At 40.2% G+C, this 26,187-nt stretch overlaps 1 protein-coding gene across 6 annotated transcripts in view; it reads left to right on the plus strand.

The window, feature by feature from the left end:
* The window catches only part of LOC148816081 (regulator of G protein signaling 3-like), a 158,433-nt gene extending 138,107 nt beyond the window's left edge, over positions 1-20,326 (plus strand). For all 6 annotated transcript variants that reach the window (XM_088940324.1, XM_088940327.1, XM_088940329.1 and 3 more), the window contains 5 exons: positions 6,083-6,153; positions 14,842-14,943; positions 16,682-16,743; positions 17,915-18,081; positions 18,581-20,326. In XM_088940324.1, the coding sequence (XP_088796450.1) occupies positions 6,083-6,153; positions 14,842-14,943; positions 16,682-16,743; positions 17,915-18,081; positions 18,581-18,772 (594 nt within the window). In that variant the 3' untranslated portion in view covers positions 18,773-20,326. The remainder of the gene's footprint in view (positions 1-6,082; positions 6,154-14,841; positions 14,944-16,681; positions 16,744-17,914; positions 18,082-18,580) is intronic.
* The last annotated feature ends 5,861 nt before the right edge of the window (positions 20,327-26,187 follow it).

A 26,187-nucleotide genomic window follows, 5' to 3' on the forward strand; every position in this document is an offset into this window, starting at 1 on the left:
TAAAAGCAGGAACTTCCAAAGAGGTTGAGAAAAAAAGAAGTCAAGCCCTGGATGTTGGCCATATTGTGTTGTGTGGGAGTGTGAGGGCTTTTCAGGCACACTAAATAAGCGCTCCTAGCAGTTGCTTACCAAGAAATGGTACCATTGTTTCAGGGTATTAGCAGGAATCCCCGTTGTCCAGATCATGTTTGCAGTGGTCCATTTCTGAACAGCTGCAGTCATCACTACCCCTGTGCTCTGTGCTCTCCTGAACAATTCACGTCTGCTAGTCTGCTCGTGTCCCGCAGCTGCTGTCTCTTGTCACAAAATCACGTGAAGCCAGCCTTTGTTTCAGTCATTTGGTAAAAGAGAAAATCAATAAGAATGACAAACACCATTAATCTGCCCTTGGGAGACTTCATGATCTGTTCCACTGGATTTAGAGAGTTGTACTGGGCCTGTTTTGAGTATCAGAAATGACCATTCAGGACAGTTTTGAGACGTTAAAGCAAACGTTAGCTGTGCTGTTCTCATTTGCTTTATTTTTCTGTATGACTTTGGAGCATCACATCTAACTGCTGTTAATATTTAGTAATATTTTCCCATTTCTATCTCAACGCTCCAAAATGTCATTACCCCTGTGTTCTTTCTTCACCTGGTAATGTGAATCTAAGGTTAAGTGTCTTAAAGAAAGTTGCACAACTCAAACCTTTTGATGTTTGATTTCATATCCCATGTCACTTTGTTTTCTGGTGTCTTTACCACTCCGATAATGCCAGACATAGTAGAAGTGATAATAAAAGACTAGCTTCCTAGTAGTGATGCTGTTGTTCTCCAGACAGACTTACTGTATGTGGATGTTAAGAAATAATTTAGATTTGCTCTACAAGACACAATATTTTGTAGGAGTAACATAGGAAATGCAATGATGTGTGGAAACTGTCTCGCTCGTAATATGTTTTTCTGTGAGGTATTTCATTCTCTCTATCTAGAACTGCAGAACAAATGATGCTGTTGAACGTGATTCATTATTTTCCTTTAAAAAATACTGAATGTCTGGCAGCAGTGAGTAAATACTGTTCAGTTTTCAGCTGGGTGGCCTTAGTCACTGCTCGGTCTAAAGCCTGCCTGTAAGGTCTCATTAGAATGCAGATTTCAGGCAGAAGGGAAGCTTCTTGAAAAAGCCCAGCCTTTTGTAACTCTTCTGTTATACATTTGTTTTTTTTTAGCTTCTCAAATGTTCATTCTGCTGTGCTGGTGGTTTTGAGGCTTGCCTCTCGTTTTGCAGATGAATGTGTGAGTGGGCAACTCTACTTCCCATGCACACAAATGCAGTTCTTCAGTATAAGGAGCATTTTTAATCATTGCGCTAATCAAACTAATTATCAATTAAGTTATTCAGGAGCTGCAGTTCAATGCAGTTACCTAGAAAAGCTAAAGATAGAATACCTCTACTTTGAACCCTAAATATTAGCATCAGCTGCTGTAAATGTTAGGGCTTCCAGTTCCATTGTTGATATTTTACTGTTTGTGTAAACATGTGATCATCTCAGTTCTGTAGTAAAATGTACGCAGACCAGATGGTTTGTTTTCCTACATAGTTATAGAGTAGGAATAAACAAACTAATGGTAACGCAAATAACTTATTTATTAACAGGAACTGTAAAAGCCATTAGTTAGCGTACATCCGTTTCTGTTAATCTTTCAGTGTCTCCCACCCAGTAAGTCTTAAATTTTTGGAATACTTAATAAATGAAGTTTTGAAAACACTGACGTAATTTGGGTGGACCACACATGAATGTCGGTTACAGAGCGCTTCCTACTTCATCTGGTAACGTGAAGTTAAGGTAAAGAGCCCTAAAGAAATTGCGCAACTCATCTGCACTGGATGTGGAATTTATTCTTTTTCTGGAGTGTTTGTCTTGATAACAATGGCAGCCCTTACTGGATATAGACGCACGTTGCGGTTAGAGTTTGATAGAGAGTAACCAAGTGTTCCTTCCTTCTACTCTTCCATAATTCCATTTACTGCTCTAAGCATCCTGCCTGTGAGAGACCTGACGTCTAGACACTCATTTGGCTTGTTGGCGTTCAGAGTTAACCCACTTCAGCTCTTCCAAAAATAGAAAGAAAATACGCCTGAAGTCCCTGTGTCAGTAAACATACTTTTTTAACGTAGGTGTTCGTATTTGTTTTGTCTTTTTTCTGTTTATAAAGCTAATGTCTGCTCTTATAAAAGGTTCATATCTACCTTCTTCAGCTCAATAGCTTATTGAAAAAGCGAGGTAACTATCACACAGTGTTAAAAAACAACTCGGTGTTTATTTGTCACAGGTACTGTAGCCCTCTTCACTGAAAAATATTTTTTGACATTTACCTTTAGCCTAGTTTGGGTTCTCAGAGATACACTGCCTTGGCGTATTTGGAAGGCATTTTAAAATGCACCTGACTGTGTCCAGAGTTCAGTGTTCCTAAAACAAACAGAAACTGAGGTGGCATGATTTAGCTGATCCGAACGTTATACTGAAATAAATACACAGTGTGCATGCCACATAAAGTTGTTGCCTGTAGAATTATCACCTTGTAACTTGAACAGTGTTATTCATTGATTAATAGTCTGAAAGGTCAGACATCTATAGAGTTGTAGATGTAAATATTGGCACTATGTATCTAAAAAAAATTGTTGACTTACTAGTACTCATTAATTAGCACTTAAATAAATGTGAATACATGAGCACTCAGTAACATTTGGAAATATCAGTGAAAAATAAGCTTATTTTGAGAAATACATTAAACTTAGTGAATATGCATACCTAAAGCTCCATCAATATATGTGTATATATAGATACATTAGATTAATGTTGCAATAGTTATGGGAAATATTTACATTGATACACAACTGATATATTTCATTGTAGCCCTACTGTATATAATTGGAATCCTGACACAATATATTAGATACAGTGTATACAGTACACTAATTCTGCTGCTGTCACCTGCTGAATCTGAATTTCCTAGAACACAGCTCAACAGGTGCTTTGGTGTTTTGCCTGTCATATTACACAAACTATAAATATATCATGATCAACAAGGCTCAAATTCAAATCAGTACTCCGCTGCTGAAACATCTGTGCTGCTACATAAATTCATGATTGATTTCAAGCATGCTTAGACAATCATCTAATATTTCCAAGTTGTGAAAATATTAGCTTTTACAGATCTTGTTATGCTTTTGTATGGACCAGTTCACCTTGTTTTATTGTCATGTGCATATCATTGCATACACATACTGTATACAGTATGTCAATGATATTTACATATATAAACACTTTGCAGTGGTGCTGCTGCTAGATGACCCAAATCTTGTTAAAAAAATGTATTTTTATGGTATTAGCACTCAGTAACATGCTACATGATTAAAACAGTTGATCGATTTGATGTTTGAACATTACTTAATCTATTCAATTAACCAGTGTACTGTTAATGCAGTAGTATTGTAGTGGTCGGTCTGCAATATTGGAAATTGTACAGTATATTATCAGAAATGCATTATGGGGTATTTCTATTTTCAAAAGGTTTTTGATGAAGATCATCCAAAAGGTATAATTCTCAAATTGGAGGCACTAGGCAATCAGGGAAACAAGTGTGTGGATTAACAATTAGTAAATAGAAAACAGGAAAAGGAATAAACAGTTAAATTGGGGTGTTGCAATGTAATTAGTGTCGTACCAATAGGATTTATACAGTGGACTAGCAACTTGTGCGCTCTTAGTTTACATGGATGGCTGTTGAAAATAACAAAAATAATGAAAATTTCATCAAGCATGCCTACAAAAGCTAGTTACAGTAGTTAGCCTATTCAATCATCGTATTTGCTTCTATTTATTTTTCTGTAATTTGATTTGTTGTTTTTATACTTTTATACTCATTGCATATCTTGAATTACTGTAATCTAGGTTCTAGTATCATTAATAAAGCAGTGAAGTTTGCAGATTATGCCAAATTAGGAGAATAAGTAAAATCCTCCTTAGAATTTTCAAATGACATAGATAACATCTCAGACTGGGCAGACACCAGGCAGATGAGGTTTCATGTAGACAAGTGCAGGAGTTTGCATGCAAGTACTGTACGAAAACAAATCCTAAATATAAAATAGGAAACACAAAGCTAGAAGAAGTCTTATGAAAAACACAAAAGGTGTTTGTTGGCATATCATTTACATCGAGGGATGTTTTATTAAAATTGAATAATGCGCTAGAAAGGCTTCATTTACAATATTGTGTACAATTGTGGTCATCATGTTATAGAAACATATTTCTGATCTGGAATCTGTCCAGCAAAGATCTACAGTATGAGATACATCTTGGGTCTTAAAAGAATATCCTACACTGACTGGTTGAAGGAAAGGTAGCCTTTTTAGTGTTGGACAGAGATGATTAGGAGGAGAATTGATACAAGTATTCAAAGTCCTCAATGGCTCTGACAGTCAACTCAGTGGATTTCTACACAAAGAATTCTGGGAGTCTGGAACAAGCTACTCTGCCACGTTTTTGAAGCCAGTACTTTAGTTTCGTTCCTGGGGCAGGATGACATCTTTATAAGCTGAGTATATTATGAATAGAATCTAAAGAAAATAAGTTCAAGTTATCTGGTCCCGACACAAGAGCCTTGGATTCTATTATAGTTTAAGCAAACATTTTCATTTTCATTACTATCAAATATCCCACATCATAAACTATTGCTACAACAGAAAATTGCAGAATTAGGCAACAGCATTCACTAGTATATATGAATATACACACAGACATACACACATATTCTCAGTAGGCACATTCCCAGTTCTTGTTATTGCTGTTGTGTTTTGAAATCAGGTGTAGTGGTGGTGTTTTGGTTTTCACATTGCTTAATTCACAGAAATAATGGGTATTCAAGCTGGTATGTGTGTTGTTGTTGTTGTTGTTGTTGTTAAAATTCTGATTGTTTTTAATCAGAATCTCTGGCTAAATGGTGACCATGATACACAGCAGATCTGCACACATTTAATAAGCCAATTAATCAGTGAAATGGCACATGCTTTATTCTCTTGTGGCTGTCAGCAGATGCTATGCTTTATAAACACTGCTCATTCATTCACTGACATTGCCTTCACACATTTATAATGAGCTGAAATATACAGTATAGTGATGACAAAACCTTGCATTTAAATCAGCTTACACAATGATCATAAATAAGTGATGCACACTCCTGGAGTCCAGTCTGAAAACACACCATAGGAAAAATTCAGAAACCTATATTAACCATAGTACTAAATACAGTATGCACAGCTAAACAGAAAACCTTTTACTTGTTTATTAATTGTATTATTTAGGACTTTCCTACCGAGTGAAATTTATGAAGAGCTACACTAAAGTCCCTCTGATTTACACTTTTAGATTTTACCTCGTAATGCAGAGCTGTAAACAACATTCTCCCAAACTGTGTTGCAAACAAAATTGCTGATTCTTTAATTGATGTATAAAACACTAGTATTATTTATACTTGTAAAATATTACCGGTGTCCCTACAGGGGGACACATGTTTTAACTGCTATTTGGCTATAAATATTCCTTTCCGGTCTGATAAAAAAAAATGTAGGATATATTTAACTTGTTATGATGCACAGTCATTTGTAGTCATCATACCCGTCATGTTGTCCCAAGGTGACACAGCCTTCATGAACAGTGGGGCAGATGTCACCCCACTGCATTTCAGACGCAATTCAGGAGCCCTCTGCCCTTTACAGTCCAGACTGTTAGTGTCCACTCCCCCCGTTTGACCATCCCCCAATCAGGGAGTGAAGCACAGGAAATGTAACTCTACACCACAGCTGGATACTTTAAACCTTCTGCATGGCAGAAATGGGAAGATACCCGTCCTGGGCAGACTGTGTAACAAGTCTTGACAATCAAGCCTGAGGGAACCGCGTCTGCTGTTTCTGGGATTTAAGGAAATCAATCAATCCACTCTAGATTGCATTCCGGTCTAGCGTAGCTTGTCTGACTGCAGATCTCCCGGAGTCCCGGATTGTATGATGCACACTGTGCTCTTGCTGTTTTCTTCTCAGCTCAGTGGCGGATCTGAATGCAGTTGTGAAGTCAGCCCAGACGACTCCAAGAAGAAGAAGTCCAAGAACCTGTAAGTTGCTCTCTGTGGATCGTTCTCTCTAATCAAGTATCATCCTGCGGTGGACCATTTAATTTACTTTGTTCAACTTGTGTGATGTATGCTATCAATGCTTGGACCAGTAACGTTATAGACCAGGCTTAGAAGAAGTATGCAGTAGAAAATGCTTTGGCAAAACATTATTGAAAACATTATCAGATCATTAGAGTCATATCCTTGCTATAATAATCACTGTTGTTACTATTCAAGTGGTGGCGATTGAAAAAGTACCCAAAATTAGTCAGGAAACTTCTTCCCTAGCTGTACAGCTTCCATAGAAAATAAGGATTTTTGATGGTATAAGTCAGTCCAGGAATAACAAAACAAATGCAGGAGTCACAGTTTGGAAATGTCATTCTAATCCCCAGTCTTTCCTTCCTACATTCTGACCTGTATCACAGTGCAAAGAATTTTATACAGATTAGGAAAATGAATTCTCCCAATTACTAGCCAAAATCACCATGCAAAAAGGGTCAAATGGGTAATTGCTCTTTTAAGAACCAATCCAAAACGTGTGCCATCAGTTTTGCATTGTAAGGAGCTGTTTGATGGGCAAATAAGCTTCTTTATCTTCATGTTGGAGGCAGTTAGTTAGGTTGATTGTGACTTGTGAGGTCCCTAGCCAGCTGTTTCTGGACTCCTGAGTGGCTCAAATGAGAAGGGTGCTTGCCTGAGCACCCATGTTCGAGACTGAGTCATGTCTCTATGATTGTGACCAAGGTTTTACAAACAGTGGTGCACAATTAGCCAAGTGCTCTTAGGAGTGGGGTGAGATTGCTTAACTGGGGCTCACTTGACTCTTGGCGACAGTTCAACCCCCGATGTCTCCTGGGACCCTTTTCTCTCTTCTGTAGTCAGTGCTGGAGCTCTGGTGTGAGGTCGTGGTGCCTGTGACATATTAAAAGGCAAGTGGCTTGAAGGCGGACTACTTTGGAGGAAAGGAGAAGTTCCTCTTCTCCCCTGCACGCTGCCACAGGGGTTCGTAGCTACTGTATGAGCTAAGACACATCTGAAATTTGCAGTTCCAGATTGCACCCAATTCCAAATTGGGTGGGTATAAAAAAAGTCAGGGACTTTTAAATTTAAATATTCCTCTAACTGCGTATGTACACAAATGGCTACATTTTTGCACAACTGTCATGAAAGCTCTCAGGTCCCCTCTGAACACATTCTGCAGTCACCTGTCTTGCAAGTGAGAATACTTCTAGCTATTACAGCTTATAATGTGCACAACATCCGGATATATAATCCACTGGAATGTAACACCTGACCAGCAGGACTCATGATTCCTGACACAGGGAACCACTGTAAGGACATACTGGAATGGGAAAACCACATTTTTACCTTTATAGCAAAGCCCGTGTGCCGGAACTGAACCCAGGCTCTTCCAACCTAAAAGAGATGTGCCGAGTGTGGAGCAAAAATAAACCGCTCTTTGCCAAGCACTCTGATATCATTAATTATTAATATCGGCAAGGAGTTTACCACAACCTCCTTGTCAGATTTTGCTGTCATGAGACTTCTTAAAAGGCTCATTATTCCTCAGAACATTAGACAATCCAGTGAATAATGGGCACAGTAGGGAAGGTTTTGCTGAAAGTCTTGCTTCTTCATCTTTTGTGGCTTCCGTTTACGTTCTGTATCTTTTCCATTATCTGCTTTGTCTAGTACTCGCACAGGATGCCTTTCCAACTCGAGGCTCTGCGAGAGCAGAGGATTAATTAGGAACTTCCATTACAGCCACTGCTGTTAGGCTTTCATTTGTGTAGAGCGCAATGATGATTGACCCAACATCCCACTGTGAGCAAAGCAGCCCTGGTTTTTATTATCCCAGCAGCAACAGGGTGTACCTCCAGCTCATTATAGCTGTCCCACAAAGAGGTGCAAGTTTTCCTGCTGCTATTAATTCCTCTGAATGAAAACCAGTTGTGGATTATTCCCCAGAGGCACATTGCTTAAATAGCCCTCTGAAAACAAACTAACATGCACACACACACACTAAAGCATTTCTGCTGTATTTACAGTGACAGGAAGCTGTGCCATTGTTACAGTATGTGAATGTGCGCTAGTTCTTAAAGAGTTCTAATCAAGGCTCAGAATTATTCACTTTGGCCAACTTTTACTTGAAAAATGAAAGAAATGTGATAGGACAGGGATCTCTGAGCAATGCAGGATGTATAACTGCTAAGTTGGAATAGGGTGTTTTACAGCTAAGAAGTGTGTACAGTTTTGTAACGGGGCTTGGGAGGTTGTGAGTTTTTTGTTCATTTTCTGACAAAAGTCCCAGAGTTGGTTAACCATGATTCTTTAACCATAGAGAGCACAGAAAGAATATAAGACAGATATGAACTTTTGTAGGCCAGTTGTAAAGCAAATGCTAAACAGAACATTAGCATTGCTGCCCCAGAGGCGCTTCTGTAAACTTGTCTTTTTTACTTCTTAACTTCAAATGTTTTGTTTACAAACTAGGTTTCTCATGCTTTTTTCTTCTAACTGTTCATTACATTTTAAACTGAGCTCTCTTTGATTCTTATTTCCTTCCATGCATCACTGAAATGCACACCGATGCGGCAGCTGTCCTTGATTTCGCCCGGCTAGTTTGAATAGTATACAATGAGCTTTGAAACTTTGTGCCTTTCTATACCATAAGCCCGCCCTGGAATTGAAGGAGAAAAGGAGCATGACTGTTAATGCTTATTTTGTTCTTTTCACAAATTTTTTTCAAAACGCAAATGCCTGAGAGTTTTCGCAGTGTATTATAAGTACAGTTCTGGGAACAAGACAAGGAAAAAAAATGTGGCTGTAATTCAATTCCCCCAGTGGGCTTTCTGCTCTGTGCTGGTGGTGTGCCATTTGGCAGGGCAACAGGAGAAGGGCAAGCTCGAGGCCTGTTGGGGAGCGTGTTTGGGTGCTTTGGAAAGGAAGGGTCAGGGAGGGGTCGCGGAGCAGAGACAGGTGGGGGAGGGGGAGGGAGGGGGCAGGTACAGTGGAGGCATAGCGCTGGGGGGAGCCTAGCAAACTGCAGCCCCTGCAAGCTCTATTCTTTTTTATCCAAGAAGAGAGGCACGGTCAAAGAAGACATGCCACTTCTGAGGAATACGGTAACAGAGAGAGGTAGACATTCTGAGGTGAAGCCTAGGTAGCTACCAGAGACGTTAAAAGAAAGCCTCTAAATGTGGATTTAGTGGCTAGGAATTACCAGCAAACAGATCACATGCTTTTCTAACATTATAAGAAGTCACGAGACCAGGCTTGCACGAGCTGGGCCTTCTCTTGCTGTATGTTGCTCGGGTTAGGTGACATCTGAGGTAGTGGTGGTGGGAGGAGGGAAGGGGATGTTCTCAAAGGCATTGGCAGTGAAATAGTGCTCATGGCCTCGAGCGACTGCAAAAATATAGTTTTCACTTCAGCTCACGTGAATGAAAACTGACTCATGTAAGTAGGGAAGTTGTGTGGTTACATTTGAAGAACACACAAACGTAAAGCATTCAGCCTATACAGTGTCTGAAAGCACCTCATTATTAAAGGATCCAAGTTGATTTAAATTATTGGCATTTCGATTATGTGAAAGAAGAGGTATTAGAAAGCATTCCTGGTCTTAATATCTTGTGCAAAGAATGTAACAGCACTGATTTTATTTTAGAATGTTTATTTTCAGTTCCTTTTTAGTCATGAACTGAACCTGATCTGCTTGATATTATGTTACTGTTCCTGTTTACTGTACTCAGGTCTGTCAGCTGCCTTCATGCTAGGAAAGGTACAATACATTGAAAGTTCAGTAAGTGGTTCACAACTGTGCACCAAGCAGAAGTCACTGAAAGTATTGTGTGTATAAAGAGAACTTACACACTGTTCAGCAAGTCATTGGGTTAGCGAGGCAATAAAGAACGACCCTGATAAGCCTACACAACATTCCACGGCAAACTGTAAGAGTTTATTTTACAACTTCCTACAAATGGGGAAATGACAGGAGGTAGTCTTGGGACTTGCCACTAGATGTCAGATGGGATCTTCCTATGAAAATTCTCAGAGCTACAATGGTGAATGCAGTTCAGTGTGTTGATGCCTAAACATACTGTATCATAACAATCACTAAAAAGAGCCAATGTAATAATGGAAACAAAAAAAAATTTAAAACTTTCCTCCTCACCTTTTCTCCTTGTGGAAAAACTTTACATTAAATAAATTATAAATGGATTATTTACACCAGGTGGACCTAAAGTAGTAGGAGATTTTCTATTTAATTATTCTATTCATATTTTTCTAATGTACTAATGTATTGTACGGTTTACTTTTTTTTTAAAAAAAAAGAACTGCTACTACACCATTTTATGGTCTCACTTCCATAATGGCTAACACTTCCATTCAGTAATATGACTTTATGTGCTGAAGGAACATGTCGAAAGGCACACCAGTCATGTCCGGCCTGACTTTAGCTTGGCTGATCTGTACTGGGCTGACAAGCCTGGGGAATATAACTATATACAGAGAGCTGCCCGCGGTGAGCTCTGATTGGCCCCTCCCCGGGCCTCCCTCCAGTCGCCCTGGACTATTTAACATGTGTGCAGCGCAGAACAGGCAGAGGAATGTCAAAGCCCAGTACAGAGCCTAGCGTTCACATGCTCACTGCCACAAATGTACCACACAATGGTTGACTTTTCAGAAAAATACCTGGAAAGGTAGGAGTCCTGGCTTTTGTTTTTCTTTCCGTTTTCCAACGTGCTCGTGGTAAAGGAGGGAAAAAAAGGGGACACACCGCTCACTGCTGCAGTAACAGTTTATTTTTAGCTGAATGTAGAAGATGTCTTAACCATGTGGAGATTTTATTGTTGTTGCAGCGATAGGTCTGTGGCTTAGCTTATACCCTTCATTTTATTTTTGTGTTTGTTATGGTTTCTGGAAAAGCTTCTCATATGGGGTCTCCGTGCAGTTAAAGGGTTTAAAGCATAGATTGCATATGAATTAGTTTTTGGCACACAGGTTGTATTGGTAATACCGATATATTTATCTGCAGCACACGTTGCAAGTGACTGTTGAAAGTTTGCATTGCCTCTGAGTAATGGGAGCAGTTTGGTTTGAAAATCGCTGGTGTAATCTGGCATGCATTTTCTTCTACAATGCCTGTGGCTTCTCATCAGCACGATTCGGATTACAGTGCTTGAATGTGAAGATGGAGCACTGACAGCATCAGCCAACCTCATTTATCACTGGGAACGTTTCTGCAAACAAGTGAAAATCGCGAGTTTAGTTGCATACGATTGAGAAAGATCTTGCCAGATACGAAGGAACATGCAGCTGGAGTCTAACACACTCGTATGCTGAGGGTTTATTGTAGAGGTATACATTTTTTGAGTCACAAACTAAAAACACACTGCAAGACACAAGTGGTTTTCATTTTTGTCCTCAGCACTGGGCAGCACTGGGATGTGCTTCTGAATGTGTGGCTGTGGCAGAGGAGCAATCAGGCTGTTCAAACTACAAATGAGAACCATACTGGCAAACGTTCATCGATTATCTCGGTTACATCAGTCAGTTTCCCAATATCGTTTTTTTTTCTATACAGTACTTGCTTCTAGGTAGACCGTTCCAGGCAGCTGTCCCAGTATTATACTCTGTGCTTTCTTTTACTCAGTCTCCATTCTCCACACTGCAACCTTTCTCCCACTGAAACCATTCTAATTTTAAAGACTTCAGGCACAGAGATACAATTACAGACTCAGCCGTAATAAGAGACAGATGATTGAAGGTTTGGGACCTCTGGAGCTCGGAGATAATTAGGGCCAGTAAGATCTCTTTTCCAGCGTTGCTTATGGGCTGATCTGAGGAAACTGGTACAGTAGTTGGTTCAAATTGCATGTTTAGAGCAGAACTATGAGCATGTGCCCAGGTTAATTTGATAATGCAGGAGGGTTTGGCAGAGTTTAAATGAGACACACAAAAAAGGTTTTCCAACATTAGAAAACCTTTAATTGATTGTAGATAGCTGAAATGAGCTTTTTGTAGGCTAAACCTATTTACCTAATAGCAACTATAAAAATACACAGAGTGGCAGTCAGTGACAATTCTTTTTCCCTCCTTATCCTGTTGTTTTAATGGGAGTAGTTTCTATGTTGCTTTCACTAACAAAGACATTGTTGACAAGTAGATTTTGGCAATAATGCAATGCACACAGACTGCTGTGACAATGACAAACCAACGGTGGTGTATTATACCTCACAGCTGCTTGAGACCTGCTGAAGCAATGTGTTATAACTCTTTAGCTCTGAACGTTATTACTGCCTGTAGAATCCTCACCAAGAGGCCCAGATGGGCCTCTACACTGCCCCCCTGTGGCTGTTTCCAAGTTCATGGCTAATCTTTTTCACATTTTACGGAACATACTGTAGGTTCTGCAGTTTGCTGTGCCATTAACAAACACAGAACATGCCGGGCAGCTTTTTGTCTATCCCACTTGTAATTTCTGGAGAATAGGTTGTAAAAATTACTTTCTACAGCTGAATGAGTCTTTTTTTTTAATACAATGCCCATTTGTTTTAAAAGTCATAAGCCTATGTTGTTGATCACAGATATTTCTAAAAGGGTTTTAGTATTTTTATAAAACAAGGACGTTGCCCTTGTAGTTTATGAAGGTCTTCAATTCCAGAGGAGTTCTAGCATTGTGAAGCCGATCTGCTTATCTGTTAGCTTGCAGCTGGCTTTTATGCGAGACACTCCTCCTGAATTCCAGCATGACTTCATAAAAAAAAGTTAGCTATTTAATAGCTTTTTGGAAAGACCTGTTGCTAGTCACAAGAAAATGTCAGACCCTTTTCCCTCCCACAAGTCCATTACACTCACTGTGTCACTGAGTGTCAATGTGGAGCGTTGATCTGGTGAGCCTACCTTCTCTCACACTCACCGGCCCCAGGGAGAAAAAGTCATAACTTTCTTCTGAGCAGAATGCATTGCACCATTGAATCCAGACCTACATCATAAATTGTGTCATTAAGCTCACAAATATTTTCCAGGACCATAAAAAGTGACGTTGCTCTGAACAGCGCCTTGCAGAGGCTGGCTAGAGCTCCCTTCGTTACAAAATAAACCAAATAAGCCAACAAAATTCATGCTATTTTTAGTGGTCTTTATCCACCCTGAAACAATGTTTTTAAAAGCAAATATATTTCTACTACAAGAACAGTGTAATTAAATTGTAAATTCTAAAATTAATAAGAACAGAGTTTCGCCTTAAATAGAATCCTCCGCCCTCCACACACAATCGGCATTTATTCATCTGGTTAAAGTAGATTTTTAAACTGCTTACTCTAAAATATTAAAAGCATTGTCTGTCATCATGCAGCAGGATATTTCCTCTATTAGATTTGTTTTCTAGATAAATCTTTCTCACCATAATCCTGCGATTTGTAATTCCCCCAGACACAATGAATATACAAATGTGCCATGCTCAGATCCTTTTTGGAGGGGGATGCACAAAATCAAATTTAAGGATTCATTCAGAAATATGTCCTAACACCTAACATTGCCGACAGTGGCCTTTGTATTCAGATACAGGATATATTGTAACAGATTCAAAGCCGAGATCCTGTAAAAACTTGGAAAAGATCTGGCTCTGCTTCAGATCCAATGATCCAGGGGTTTACCCAGAATGCATTTTTGCCATGAGGCAAGATTTTGGGAGTGTGACAGCGTCTAAGAATAACCCATATAGTAATACTCTGGCAGTTTTTTTTGAAAGGCTCCACTATTCTTGCTGTTTGCTCATTTTCTCCCCCACTACCCAGTACGGTTGCCTAGGCAACCAGCGGTGGAGTTGGTCATAAATAGCCCCAGCCCGCCTGCATCCTGTTTCCTGCCTCAGCCTGTCCGCAATTTACCTAATTTTTTCGAAGCATGGAAAACAGTCCACCAGCCTCCGGTGAAAGCTGACACATCTCTCCCATAGTCGAAACACATGGCCCTTTCAGCGGTCCTGCGACAGGCCCTCCTACATCCGGAGAGCCTTTGGTAGATGAATACCGCGGTCCAGATTTTACAGAGGGTTAGTGAGGGGGGTAGGATATCTCAACTCCAGCTTCTTCGTATCCTTCGTCAGGCAGTCCTTTTTTTTTCCTTCCCTCCTCACCGGGATGGCTACAGCCGCCTCAGCTTTCCTGTAATACGGACTCGTAAAAACACAACGCCGGACTAAAAGAAGTACCAGAAGTTGTGGGTGGGGGGCACCCAGAAAAAAAAAAGAGTTAAAAACCAGAACTTGATGGTGGAGGCGAAGTCACAGAGCGCTGCGTGCATCGGGAGACGCAGGGTCGGGGAGATGCCGTTTTTTCGAGCAGCTGCGCCCAAAACGCAGTCCCAGGAGTTTCACTCGGAAGTGCTGCTCGGCATTCTGCAGGGCACCTGGCGAGCGGGGGGTTTACACAGGAGACACACCATGAAGGAGTAAGTTGAGGAGCGCTCGGAAGCTGGGGCAGTGCTGCTGCTGCCGCAGACGAGCCGGGGAACTGCCTTTTTGGAAAAGGAGCGGTGGATGCAAAATGTATAACAGGAGGGCCCTTTCCTTCGGCTGTTTCAGTAATTCGGTGCTTCTTACCTTACACTGTGGAGCTTTTTTCCCCCCCCCCCCCCCGAGACTCAACACTTCTCTCCCTTTCGTTTTGTGTTCTTCAGGGCCAAAGACATGAAGAATCGTTTGGCTTTCTTAAGGAGGAGGAATGAATCTCCTGGAAGCAACCCGGCTAGCAAGCTGGACAAAGCTATGAAGTCTGTGAAGTAAGTGACCTCAAACACTGGCGTCTTCTGTGCTCAGGCAGAGCTCTGTTTATTTTGGAGGATAGAGAGGGAAGGTGAGACTGGGTGCAGAGCAGAGGAGCAAGTTAGCAGGGTATGCATGAGGATTTAGATTAATTTTGTTTTCATTACATCTGAAGTACTGTACAAGGAACAGGTATGAAGTTCTAGGATTTGTAAGAGAACTCATACAGCACATATCCTGTACTTACAGTGACAAGTATTCCTTGACTGAGTTGGTACAATGATAGCAAGAGACGCATTAAAAAAAATAATTAGCAGGAGAAGATGCTTGAAGTTACCTGATGTTGTGCAAGTACTGTCTTCCAATGTTCGGTTCAGTGACCGTCGCTTTGGCAGACCAGTACAAGGTTTGCTTCCTCTGTTTATCAGACGTGGTTTTAAGAAAGTCAAAACAAGTGGATGTTTCCTAAACACCCAGGGCCTCTTACAGCCAAGCAGAGGAAGCCAGGGTCAGAATGTGACGGCATCTAATTCTTCGATTTGGAGAGCAGCCTAAGAAAATCGGCACACAACTGCAAGCCCATAGATTTATTTTTCTGCTAGGTCTGTGTCAAAAAGTCAAGAGACAGTGTTTAGTGTTGCTTAGACAGAATACTACAATATCTAAACAGTGAAAAAATGTGCAGAGCCTGTTTTTTTTTCTAGTTTGTAGACAAGCTCTCCTTTTATCACAACTGATATTATGAAACTTTTACTTTCGAATATGAAATGCACTGGGTTATATTTAGTTCGAGTTTCAAAATTCAAAAATGATAGCCGCGGTTTGCCGGTCAGTTACACTGATCTGTAAACGGTGCAGATTGTATTTCTGAAGCTGGATTTTCCTTTTTTTTTCTTTATGTGCAGTCCTACAGTAATTCTGACTTGCTTTAGTGCAAAGACACCGATGCATTTGGACCAGTCCGTCTCCATTATAATCTGATAATACAGCTCAGCGTGAATACTGATCTTTAAAAGGTTCATCAAATGCGAGAAGAGATGGACAAAGAAAATTACAAACGCAGAGTATTTAGTCTCGAGTCCTCACGCTGTCTATATTAACAATGCTTAATGCTGTCGTTAGCTATTCATGTCTGAATGTAATACAAGCCATTCTGTACTGGCATATATTTAATAAGCTTAAACACCTAGCTTTAGTCACATAACCATCAAGATTATGGTGTTTTTAATTTTGTAGCGATCAAATGTCACAGCCTAACGGAGATTCGTGCTGGTCTAATAAAGTACATTTGGTAGAAACTGAAATTCAGGTTACCTAATTCAGAGAATAAAACACGAGCTGTGCTTGTTTGTTCGATGTATTGTCAGACAAGATTTGGGGTTTTTTTAGAAATGAGCCGCACGGTGCTGTCATTCCCAATATGTTCTTCACGGAAGAGGCAGCATGTTCGCAGATCTATAGGAGCGATTTGAAAGAAGGAGCTTCGGGAGGGGGCGGGCTTGAGATGTAGGCACTCCCCATTCAAGGGAGCGACACCCGCCCGTCAGGGCTCCGAGCCAGTCACAGAGCTTATAAGAGCTGCTGTGCAGCCGGACACCAGAGAGAATGAGAGATCGAGCAGCAGAGTAGTGTATCTAGGGCACCGCTGAACCGGTTCCAAACCAAAGAGTCGAGCAGAGCACCGCGAATGGGTCACACAATGAGAAACCTTGCAGAGATGGGCTTGCTAAAGAATCGATCTGCTTTTATTTGCAGGCCTACTCCCGAAGAAGCGCTCAAATGGGGAGAATCCTTAGATAAACTACTGGTCCATAAATGTAAGTGTGATTTTGGTCTTTTTAAAAAAAAAAAATAAGACGCCTTACATTAAGGATTTCTATTGGAGTGCAGGCAGTTCCTTTATTTGTTCAGATGTAAGCGCTGAAGTCTGCTGTTATTTCATTTGCAGTCGTTTCTATACATTTACAATTGGGATTGTGTGTGTGTGCAAGTACAGTGGCTGAACTTCATTTCTTTAGGAACTAATGCATTATACGATGCAATTAGTTCTCGAAATGTAGCTCTTGGATAATTGCAGCTTGTTCCCTTGGCATGCAGCTCGTGGTTGTGCATAAGAACTAAATGTATTTCAGTAACTATGTATCCGGCTGGGCTAGTGAATAGAGCGCCTGTTCGTCCTACCCCTTTCTCACATGAATAGAGCCATGCAACAGCATGGGTGGGTTGGCAATAGAGAGGATTACTGTCTGCAGCAAAACACGGTCGCCTCTATATTTATATTGTTTCAGAAATCATGACCTTGAGCTGCTTGGTGGAAACGCAAAATCAGTCGATTAGCAGTGATGACGTCTGTCATACACGTTTTCTGAGCGCTAATGCATAGAGCGACGATTTAAAATAATGAGATTTCAAACTATCCCCAGGTCAACCCTCCTATTATTCTTTTGTTCTGAAGCATCCTCACACTCTACATAAAGTGGCCCAATCAGGGGGTTTCACGATGATAAAAGCATGCCCTTTGCAAAAAGCTCTTTATACAGAGCGCCAACGCACAAGAACGGAAGTTGACTGCCTTCTCTCTTGTCGTCTTTAAGTAACTGTAAAAGCACACAACAACTTCCCAATTGTTGCAATGCCTATGTCTTTGCTTTGCTCACTGGCTACGTACCTTCCCGTTTTGAAACTTAATGGTTTAAAAAAACAATTTCGCCAAAGCAAATGTGTCACAGGCTCAGAATTGCGGGCATTTTTATTGCTAATTCCGTCAGCTAATCTTCCGTTTCCTAAGAAACATTCTAAAGTCAATTCACCAACGCTATACTTTTGTATACAAGATTCAATATTATTCAGCAACTAAATACTAAAAATAAATCACTCAAGTTCTTAAGATCGATCTGCAGTGGGTTGTCGTGAGCATCCGAATGGTTGCTCTTTGTATACATCACTAAACATCTTGTACTTACCTTCCTTTTTTTTTTCTTCTGGCAGATGGGCTGGCTGCTTTCAGAGCGTTCCTACGCACAGAGTTCAGCGAGGAAAATCTGGAATTCTGGTTGGCGTGTGAAGATTACAAGAAGATTAAGTCACAATCTAAAATGGCATCAAAGGCCAAGAAAATCTTCGCGGAATACATCGCCATCCAGTCTTGCAAAGAGGTAAATATGAGATTGGTGTGCGTGCGAGATTAATTCTGATCGATAAACGATGCAAGTGGTTTTTAATGCTGTACACACTTTCAATAAATTATCTACAAGATGTTAAATATATCAGCCTTCGGTAATTAAGAAAGGATGTTCTGAGGGGTCTGTTTTTGTTGTGGTCAATTTAAATTGTCAGATACAAAAAGGAAACATCCTTCACTGTTAACTATTGCATTATATGGATTGGATTATTGAGGGTCTGGTCTTGTGTAAAACAAGCTGAAACGTGCCTAGCTGAATTCCTCCACAGAATGATTAGGTGCACTAGGAAATCTGTGATTAATCACATCCAAACCTTCATCCCACCAAATCGTTTTACTGTGGTGGCTCCTTGCCCCCTCAGGAATTTGTTCTTTATTTAAAAGATGGAGCTGGAAAGTCTGATGGAAAATGAAGATAAACCTGATCCACGTTTTACAGCCTCATAAAACTTCTCTCTCTCTCTCTCTTGCAGGTCAACCTCGACTCCTATACTAGAGAACACACGAAAGAAAACCTGCAAAACATCAACCGGTCCTGTTTCGACCTGGCTCAGAAGAGGATATATGGATTAATGGAGAAGGACTCCTATCCCCGATTTCTCCGCTCAGAACTGTACTTGGACTTAGTGAACCAGAAGAAGCCCAATTCGACATCGCCGTCGTAGACGACTCGCAACAGCTTGTTGGGTTGATTTAGGTCATTTTCGTTTCCATTTTTTATTTGCGATGGGTGGTTGAGAGACTTGAAACAGACTGGAACCCGTATGTTTACATGGAGGAGAGAATCTCTCCCCTGGTATGTCTCCTGGGAGGGGGCACGAGCCGTACATTGGTTTTCGTCCAGTGTTACGAATATCGACAACGGAAGCCATATCTCCCCGATGCGCAGCCCCCGGTTGGTGCAAGTGCCAGGTGGAATTGTTCCGATTTTGTTTTTCCGAACATGCTGGAGAGAGGTTGAACCTGGAGCTCCGAAACAGTCCGGTACTGTTTGTCACACTCTGCATCTTTTGCCCAAGTAGTCTCTCCAGTTTTCCCCCAACCCCATCACCTTCATACGCTGTTGGTACGACATCTGCAAAACTTACTTTTTTTTAATAGGGTCTCTTTTTTTTTTGGTTTCCATTTCTGTGCATGGCCGTGACAGCATGACGACTGCTCAGGGGGAGCACTGGTTTTCTTCTGTGCTAGCCTGCTGTTCAGTCAGTCTTTCCTGGCACGACATCCCTTTGGCTCCTGAACTTCGGCTCCGTTCTGCGGGGAGACGTCCCGTTGCATTCTCCAGAGGACTACAAGAGGGACAAAAACCAACAAATGATGAACTAAAGGACCAAGCTGTGGACATAATGTTGTCCTTAGGTTGAAAGAACTTACTACCCACTCTCCAAAGACTGTAGACGCTTCAGACATATCTTAAGCAAGAGATTCCATGTAGTTATAGTTGGATGAGGCAGTTTTCTCAGGACATTATGGCACTCTGTGATAAAGCTTCCAAGCTTTTTATGATTTTTATTTTTATTTTGGTTAAAATCTGCACTCCTAGACAAATAGCGCTATACCGTTAGGCTGTTGCTCTTTTCAGAAACCTTCTCGAGTGGACGGAGGTTGCCTATTTATTTAGCTCATGGCTGCTGAATGCTTCATGCATTGCGCTCAGTTCAAATCCCCTCCTCCTCAGCCCTGCTACCCCCAGTTCTTTGCTGTCCCGATTTTAAGTGCAATATTTTTTCAATAAGTATCATTTGAGCTTGAGCTCGACAATGAATGGATTGAGCTCCGTATTAACTTTATTTTTTGTAAGAGTTGTACAAATTCTGCTCGAGGGTTAATTTACCATTAAGATGATAAAAATACAAAAAAAGTGGAAAAAAAAGTCCATTTTAACAGTGTGTTCCTTAGCAGCAGGCAGCTAAGGGTTGTGGATGTATATATAGTTCCTATGAAAACTAGACAAATGAGTTTTCATAAATGTAACATGAAAATATGGTGTAACTATGTAAATACGAGACTCAAAGCTATAAAATAACATTTAATGTTATTAATAAAGCAAGGAAAGGGTTGAATGGACAGCCTCTCCTTGGTCATACACTGCTTGTTAGGAGTTTTTTTGAAATGTATTTTATCATTTTCACTGTTTACAATTCAAGGCATCTCCTACAATAGCAAAAACCATTTGGTGTCATTTGGTGGCAAAGGATAAATAAAACTGGTCAATGATGCTCCTTGTTGTCTGCTTGTTTCATTGCGAGCCAAGTACACAGCCCCAGGCTTGTTTCACTTTTTGAAACATTAGAGATTTGTTTTGTATTTTTCAGTAGTTCTGAAACACCTAAAAAGCCTATAGGAAATATGAGGGTTTTTTTTAACACTTGGACATTTCTCACAGAAAACACCAACAAAAAAAACCCCATCTACAGTACATGTTAAAAAACAAATGTAGAATCAAAAGTCTTTGACTTGGGTTCACAATTCACCTGAGAGACTCATCAGGAAAGACATTACATTGAGCTGATTAACTGGCAGCATCCTTCCTGGCTTCTAGCCACCTGGCACAGTGCAGAAATCCAAGTTCAGTCATTTATCAATGTCTATAGGAACTGCTTTTGTGTATTTTGGACAGGTTAGTTAAAACGTGGATACCGAGTTGTATTATTTTTGCTACTAAGCCTACATAATGGGGAAAAAAGAGCATTAAAAGGCACAGGTGTTAAGAACCATCCAGAGCTAACTAGTTGCAACAGAAATCAGAATCCAGTCCTTTCTGTATGGCCCCTTTTTACAGTGAACATTATCGAATAGCGCTTTTCAGCCTTCTGAAAGGTTCTTCTCAAGTTTTTCTACAAAAGGACAGTTTTTTTACTTCAGAAACCCCAAATACAGGCACATACATGCTGATCTTATAAAAAGAAAAACAAAATTATCATCAAGCACTCGGGTTGTGTAGCAAGAGAGAAGACAATTCTAAACTCACTGACTTGTCACATGCTATGGTGTTCTGCACACCAAGCAACTGTTCTTTTTCAGTACAACAGCTGTGAATTTAACTACTGTACTGTATATGGTACTAGTAGTGGTCTATATAATTTGGCAAACAGTGATTCTCTGGCCCTCAACAATATCTATTAGGACTAAATCGTTTTTATTTTTAAGCTGCTCATGTTCCAAAACCTGTGTAAACCAAACCTGCAGGTTTTCTTGGGAACAGGAGACCTATCTGTCTCCTAAGGCCTAAACGTACAGTTGTCTGGCAGTAGCTCTTTGATATCTGGTAAATGCTCAACAGTCACTGTGAAATTCACTTTAAATGTGTGGCAGTTAAAAAGATGCCCCTGCAATATTGCTGCTCTAATCATCGCATTTTTACATTTCCCGAGAACCACAACAAATATCTTATAGTTTGGAGAACATGACATTACAATCTGTCAAGCTAAGAGCAGTGTTTCTTTGTGGCAGACCCTTACAAGTTGTAACACAGGGTTAAACTGGTGTGGGTAGGGTTGGCGCCAATTTTCCAGTCTGAGGGAATCCAGAAAGCAAAAAAAAAGGATTAAACCTCCAGTCGTAGTCAGTGTAGACAATCTCCAGGTAATGTGCTGAAATCAGATAGCAGGCCCCCTGATGATTAAGTCTAATTGGGTCAGAGACTGGCTTTCTTTAGGCTGTGCTAGAAAGCAATTTATCTGCTTCACCTGGTACTGTCAACACCTGGTAAACAATAAAAGCAGATCTCATCTGGGAGAGTTTCTGCCTCCCAGAGTTACATCCCAAGCCTGCAGAGCTGTGCCAGCATTCCCTGGCACTGTTTCATAACCCTGTTGTGGCACTTTGAGGAGATGTATGAGTGAAAGTGGGGAAAAAAGGGATGCTAATCCAACACACCAATTATTCTCTTTGGAAGGGAAGGGGAAAAAAGGGGTAGTTGACATTTGGAGAGTGCTACAGAGAGACTCATCACCTTTTACCTGCTGTTACTTGTGCCTCTGGGCTTGATATTACCTTCAGTTCTGTCCCCCAGCACAATAAAACGGACTAACATTACAAGCAAGCCTGCTTGCTGAGAGCATTTTATTTAATAAACGTCCTTCCTCTGCCTCATCTGTTTTTGCAATATTCCGACGCTGTTGCCAATAGAGGACTGTTGCGTTGGCAGCAGAGCAATAATAAATAGTTCTGTCTTTCCATTTTCTATCAAACTTTAACCATGCCTTCCTATCCCTTCGTTGACATTTAATAGTATCAGTGATATCATTTGTCGTTTCCTGTTGTTTTTTTTGTCCTTTCCTTATTTCTTAACTTGTTGCCATATCATCATTGTTTTTATAAAGCTACTTCCTGACTTGCATGCTGAAAACTGGAGATCTACCAATTACTGGTACTACAACGCAGTTCAGATAATGTCATCGTGGGGGTCATGGGCTCCAATTTTGCCAGCACGGTGATAGTAATAAATGTCTCTGCACACTTCAGCCCAAAGAGAGAGAAAAGCGTTGTACACATGCTCCCTGAAACACTCACAGCTTCATCTTACAGTGCTGTCCCAGGACTCAAATGACAGTTATTGCCTCAAATGCAAGGTTAAAAGACATCTCGTCGATAAAATTTTCCATACTCTGCACCCTGAGAGCGATCGACGTTTAAATATTCATGGAACACCTCCACTCGTATCTTCCAACATCAGAAAGGCTTGGCCACTTAGGCACCCTTCACTGAGAGAACACATTTACAGCAAGCTGCATTCAAATCCATATTGTATTGTATCCTGTATAATATATGAGCCACTGGTGTTTCAGAGACAACACAGGGAGTAAAAAGTCCCCTATGGTATGATGCAATGTTGGTAGTGTTGCATTGTGCATCAGTACCTTCATCACTTCATGCCTTTTTTGTCCGACTTGAAAGGATTCTGTTTCAGTACCAGTTACGGATGGAAAAGGCAGGTGCCTCAGGAACAGAAATCAAAAACAAAAATGGTACAATATATGAACGTCCCTTCAGAATAATAAACAGAAAACAGCAGGCGTAATTAATAATCAGTCATAAGATCTAATGAAACATGAACAGAAGTGAGAGTGTTCGTGACATCAAGAAGGTCCTCACAACTCAATGTGTATCTTGAGCCTTAAACTCCTGCAATGAAAACAAATGTCCTGCCCTACAATTAAAAACTGCATTAGTACCAGTGAATCAGCTCAGGTGTACTTTCCGCTTTGAAAAATTTCATTAAGCTCTTTCAGTTTATTGTTGTACAGACTGAGAAATACATGTGAATCCACCTCAATTAAAAGGGCTACCACATGCAATGGAAAATCCGTGTGTGAGGGTTCTCTACAGCCTCTACATTTTCAAACCACGCCAGTGCTGCTATCACAGGCTGCTGATATCAGTGGCACCTCTTCACTTCATGGTTTCCTTGCAGTCGGCTTGCAAACAAACCCTTTTTTTTTACGAGACCATCTACCTAAACAGCTACCTTGTCTTTCCTAAGTAACTACCCAATTCAGATTTTAAGTGCTGCAAATGAATTCCCAACCTGGGCCCCATAATGAAGGGCCAGCAGTGAGCTTGAAATTAAAACAGACCAGATTTCATCTATGATTATAGTCAAATTACTTAAAACTGTACAGATCGGATCACTTACAATACACTGCGCTGTCCACCTAGCTAGTCATCTCCAAAGTGAAGTACTCACCAAGGATTCAGTGCCAAAATTAGACTGACATGTTTTTTTTCTTAAATGGAAAACCCAGCCTGTTACTGTTAAGAAAATAAGACCTAAGGCACATAAGTGTTTTTCTAATTTTCTTTAGCCTTTTTTGTTTTTCGCTCTTTAGTCTCAGAAAGCCACTAACTGCCACTAACTGCTTTGCGTCAAAGGGTGTAAGCTTGCAATATGTCCATGTGAGTTGCCTGCTCTTAAAGAATTCCAGTGAAGGATTTCAGACTTTCTTTAGAACTCCCACAGAACACTCACAGTTCAATATTAATTTTATATAGTGCCCTTCACTACCAGTTGTCCCCCAAAGTTTTCACTGTTCTATACACAGACCGTAAAGAGTGGTACAATAAATAAATCAAAAGGAATTTTGTGTAAATGATGTAATACAGTGTATCATAGTGTAACAGGGTAACCACAGGTCTGCTTTTCTGATTGATCAATTTGGTATAAACTCCTTCTGTGCTTTGATCGCCACTTGTTTCCACTCTTTTTAGCCAATGTGGGTACATAGCTCCCCAGAGAGAGAGAGGTTCCAGAGCTACTGTTGGGAATAGAGGGGAAGCAGTGGCCTTCAATCCTGTGACCAGACTGGGATAAAACCCCAGCATTGGAGTTGTAAGATCGATGGTCTGACCACCTACAGTAAGTTGTACAGTGCCATCCTCTACACCAGCGTGGGAGAAGGAGGGGGCATGTGTCCTTTGACTTTCATCCTGCTTCTGATTAATATACAGTGCTACAAAAGGTTTTCTGATTTTAAATAGTTTAGTGACTGGGTGATGTCAGAGAGGAGTATTTGTACTGTACACTTTGTCTGGGGATGATGTGAACTCGTAGGCCCTCTCACTCCGACACCTCGTGCAAACCAACCCTTTTGAGTCATCGTGTTTCACATTTCATGTTATTCCCAATATCTACAGATGGTTGAGTTCAAAACTAATTAGCAGAGTATCTTTCTGTTACAGATACACTTAAAACTATTGTATAGGAAGAATACAAAAAAGGAAAATCTGCAAGCCTTATTTTATGGTGTTCACTTACTGTACAATGCACATGAACAAATCTAATTCATATTATTTGCAAAATTAAAAAAAAAATAGTTTGCATTAGAAAATTAGTTCTTTAGAGTTTTGCGTTTTCTTAATGAAAAGCACTGTTGTGTCATACAAATGACAAAGTCCAGGTGTCTGTGTAGTAGAAGTCTCTATTTCATATATATATATGGGAGAACGGCCCCCTTTTTTTCTTAGATGATAGATGACTCAAATCCCATAGAATACTTTCTGGTCTGATGCCAATTGGTATTAATTACCATAACAACGCTTTTATTTTTTCAATGACATTTAACATTTACAGTATCTAATTGTTAGGAATGACTAAAAACATCAATACTGTGGAATATAGGAATGGAACTGCCCCTCATGGCCTATAAGACGGACATGTTCAATTTCAATCCAAGAGATCTTAAGCAGTGGAATATAGAATTTCAATGTGCAGTCTGAGGGACAGCAGAGCTCCCCAAAGAAAGGGAAAAGCAGGGACCTGCTGAAGATACAATCTTCTAAGATACAGAAAAACTGCTCAAAGTAATAATGCACAGTGGACTTGTGTCATATCAATAATCGTGGTCATAATCAACATCATGAGTTTTCGTGTCAGCATCAGGAATGCTGAACTCTCACATTCCTTAAAATACAATTGGAATCCACCTTTAATTTTTTGCAAATTATAAATTGTGTTCTGGTCACAATGGTTTAAAAAGTCTTAATTGATTAAACTCTCCCAAGCCTAGGCACAAAAAACGTCTCTCCTTTTTAAGAAGTGCTTCAGAAATGCAGACATTTTGAGAGGGTATAGTTACATTACCACATTCTGCTTACTCCTCTATCGCATTCATAAATCTTTGGCGATGCCCCCATATGAAAGCTTAGTTAGTGCAATTTGTTTTGAAAATGTAATAATTTATGAAAATTCAAGACAATTTTAATGAATAGGCTATTTATTCACAAACGTTCCTGTGATGATGTCATTTCTTTATATCTTCCCAGCATGATCTCAAATACAGGAATGACACACTGAGTACTGCATAAAGCTGGAATAAAAAAAAAATATTCTGTATGCCGTGTTCATTGTACAAAACAGAAGGTACATTCATTACCTCTGTATGACATTCTGCATTTGTCCCTAATAACAAGCACTGTCATAATTCATAAAAAGTGGCTATTCTAGCTTTAACAATAAAATAAATTTTAACTAACGTTCTTTTTGCATTCAAGGATGACATTTACAGAACAGATCGTATTGCAGAAGCATATATTAATGTCAAGCAGTAACAGAACTGTACTTGGTAAATACGGAGATTAG

This window comes from Atractosteus spatula, chromosome 23 (assembly GCF_055471065.1).
Source record: "Atractosteus spatula isolate fAtrSpa1 chromosome 23, fAtrSpa1.hap1, whole genome shotgun sequence".
Lineage (NCBI taxonomy): Eukaryota > Metazoa > Chordata > Actinopteri > Semionotiformes > Lepisosteidae > Atractosteus > Atractosteus spatula.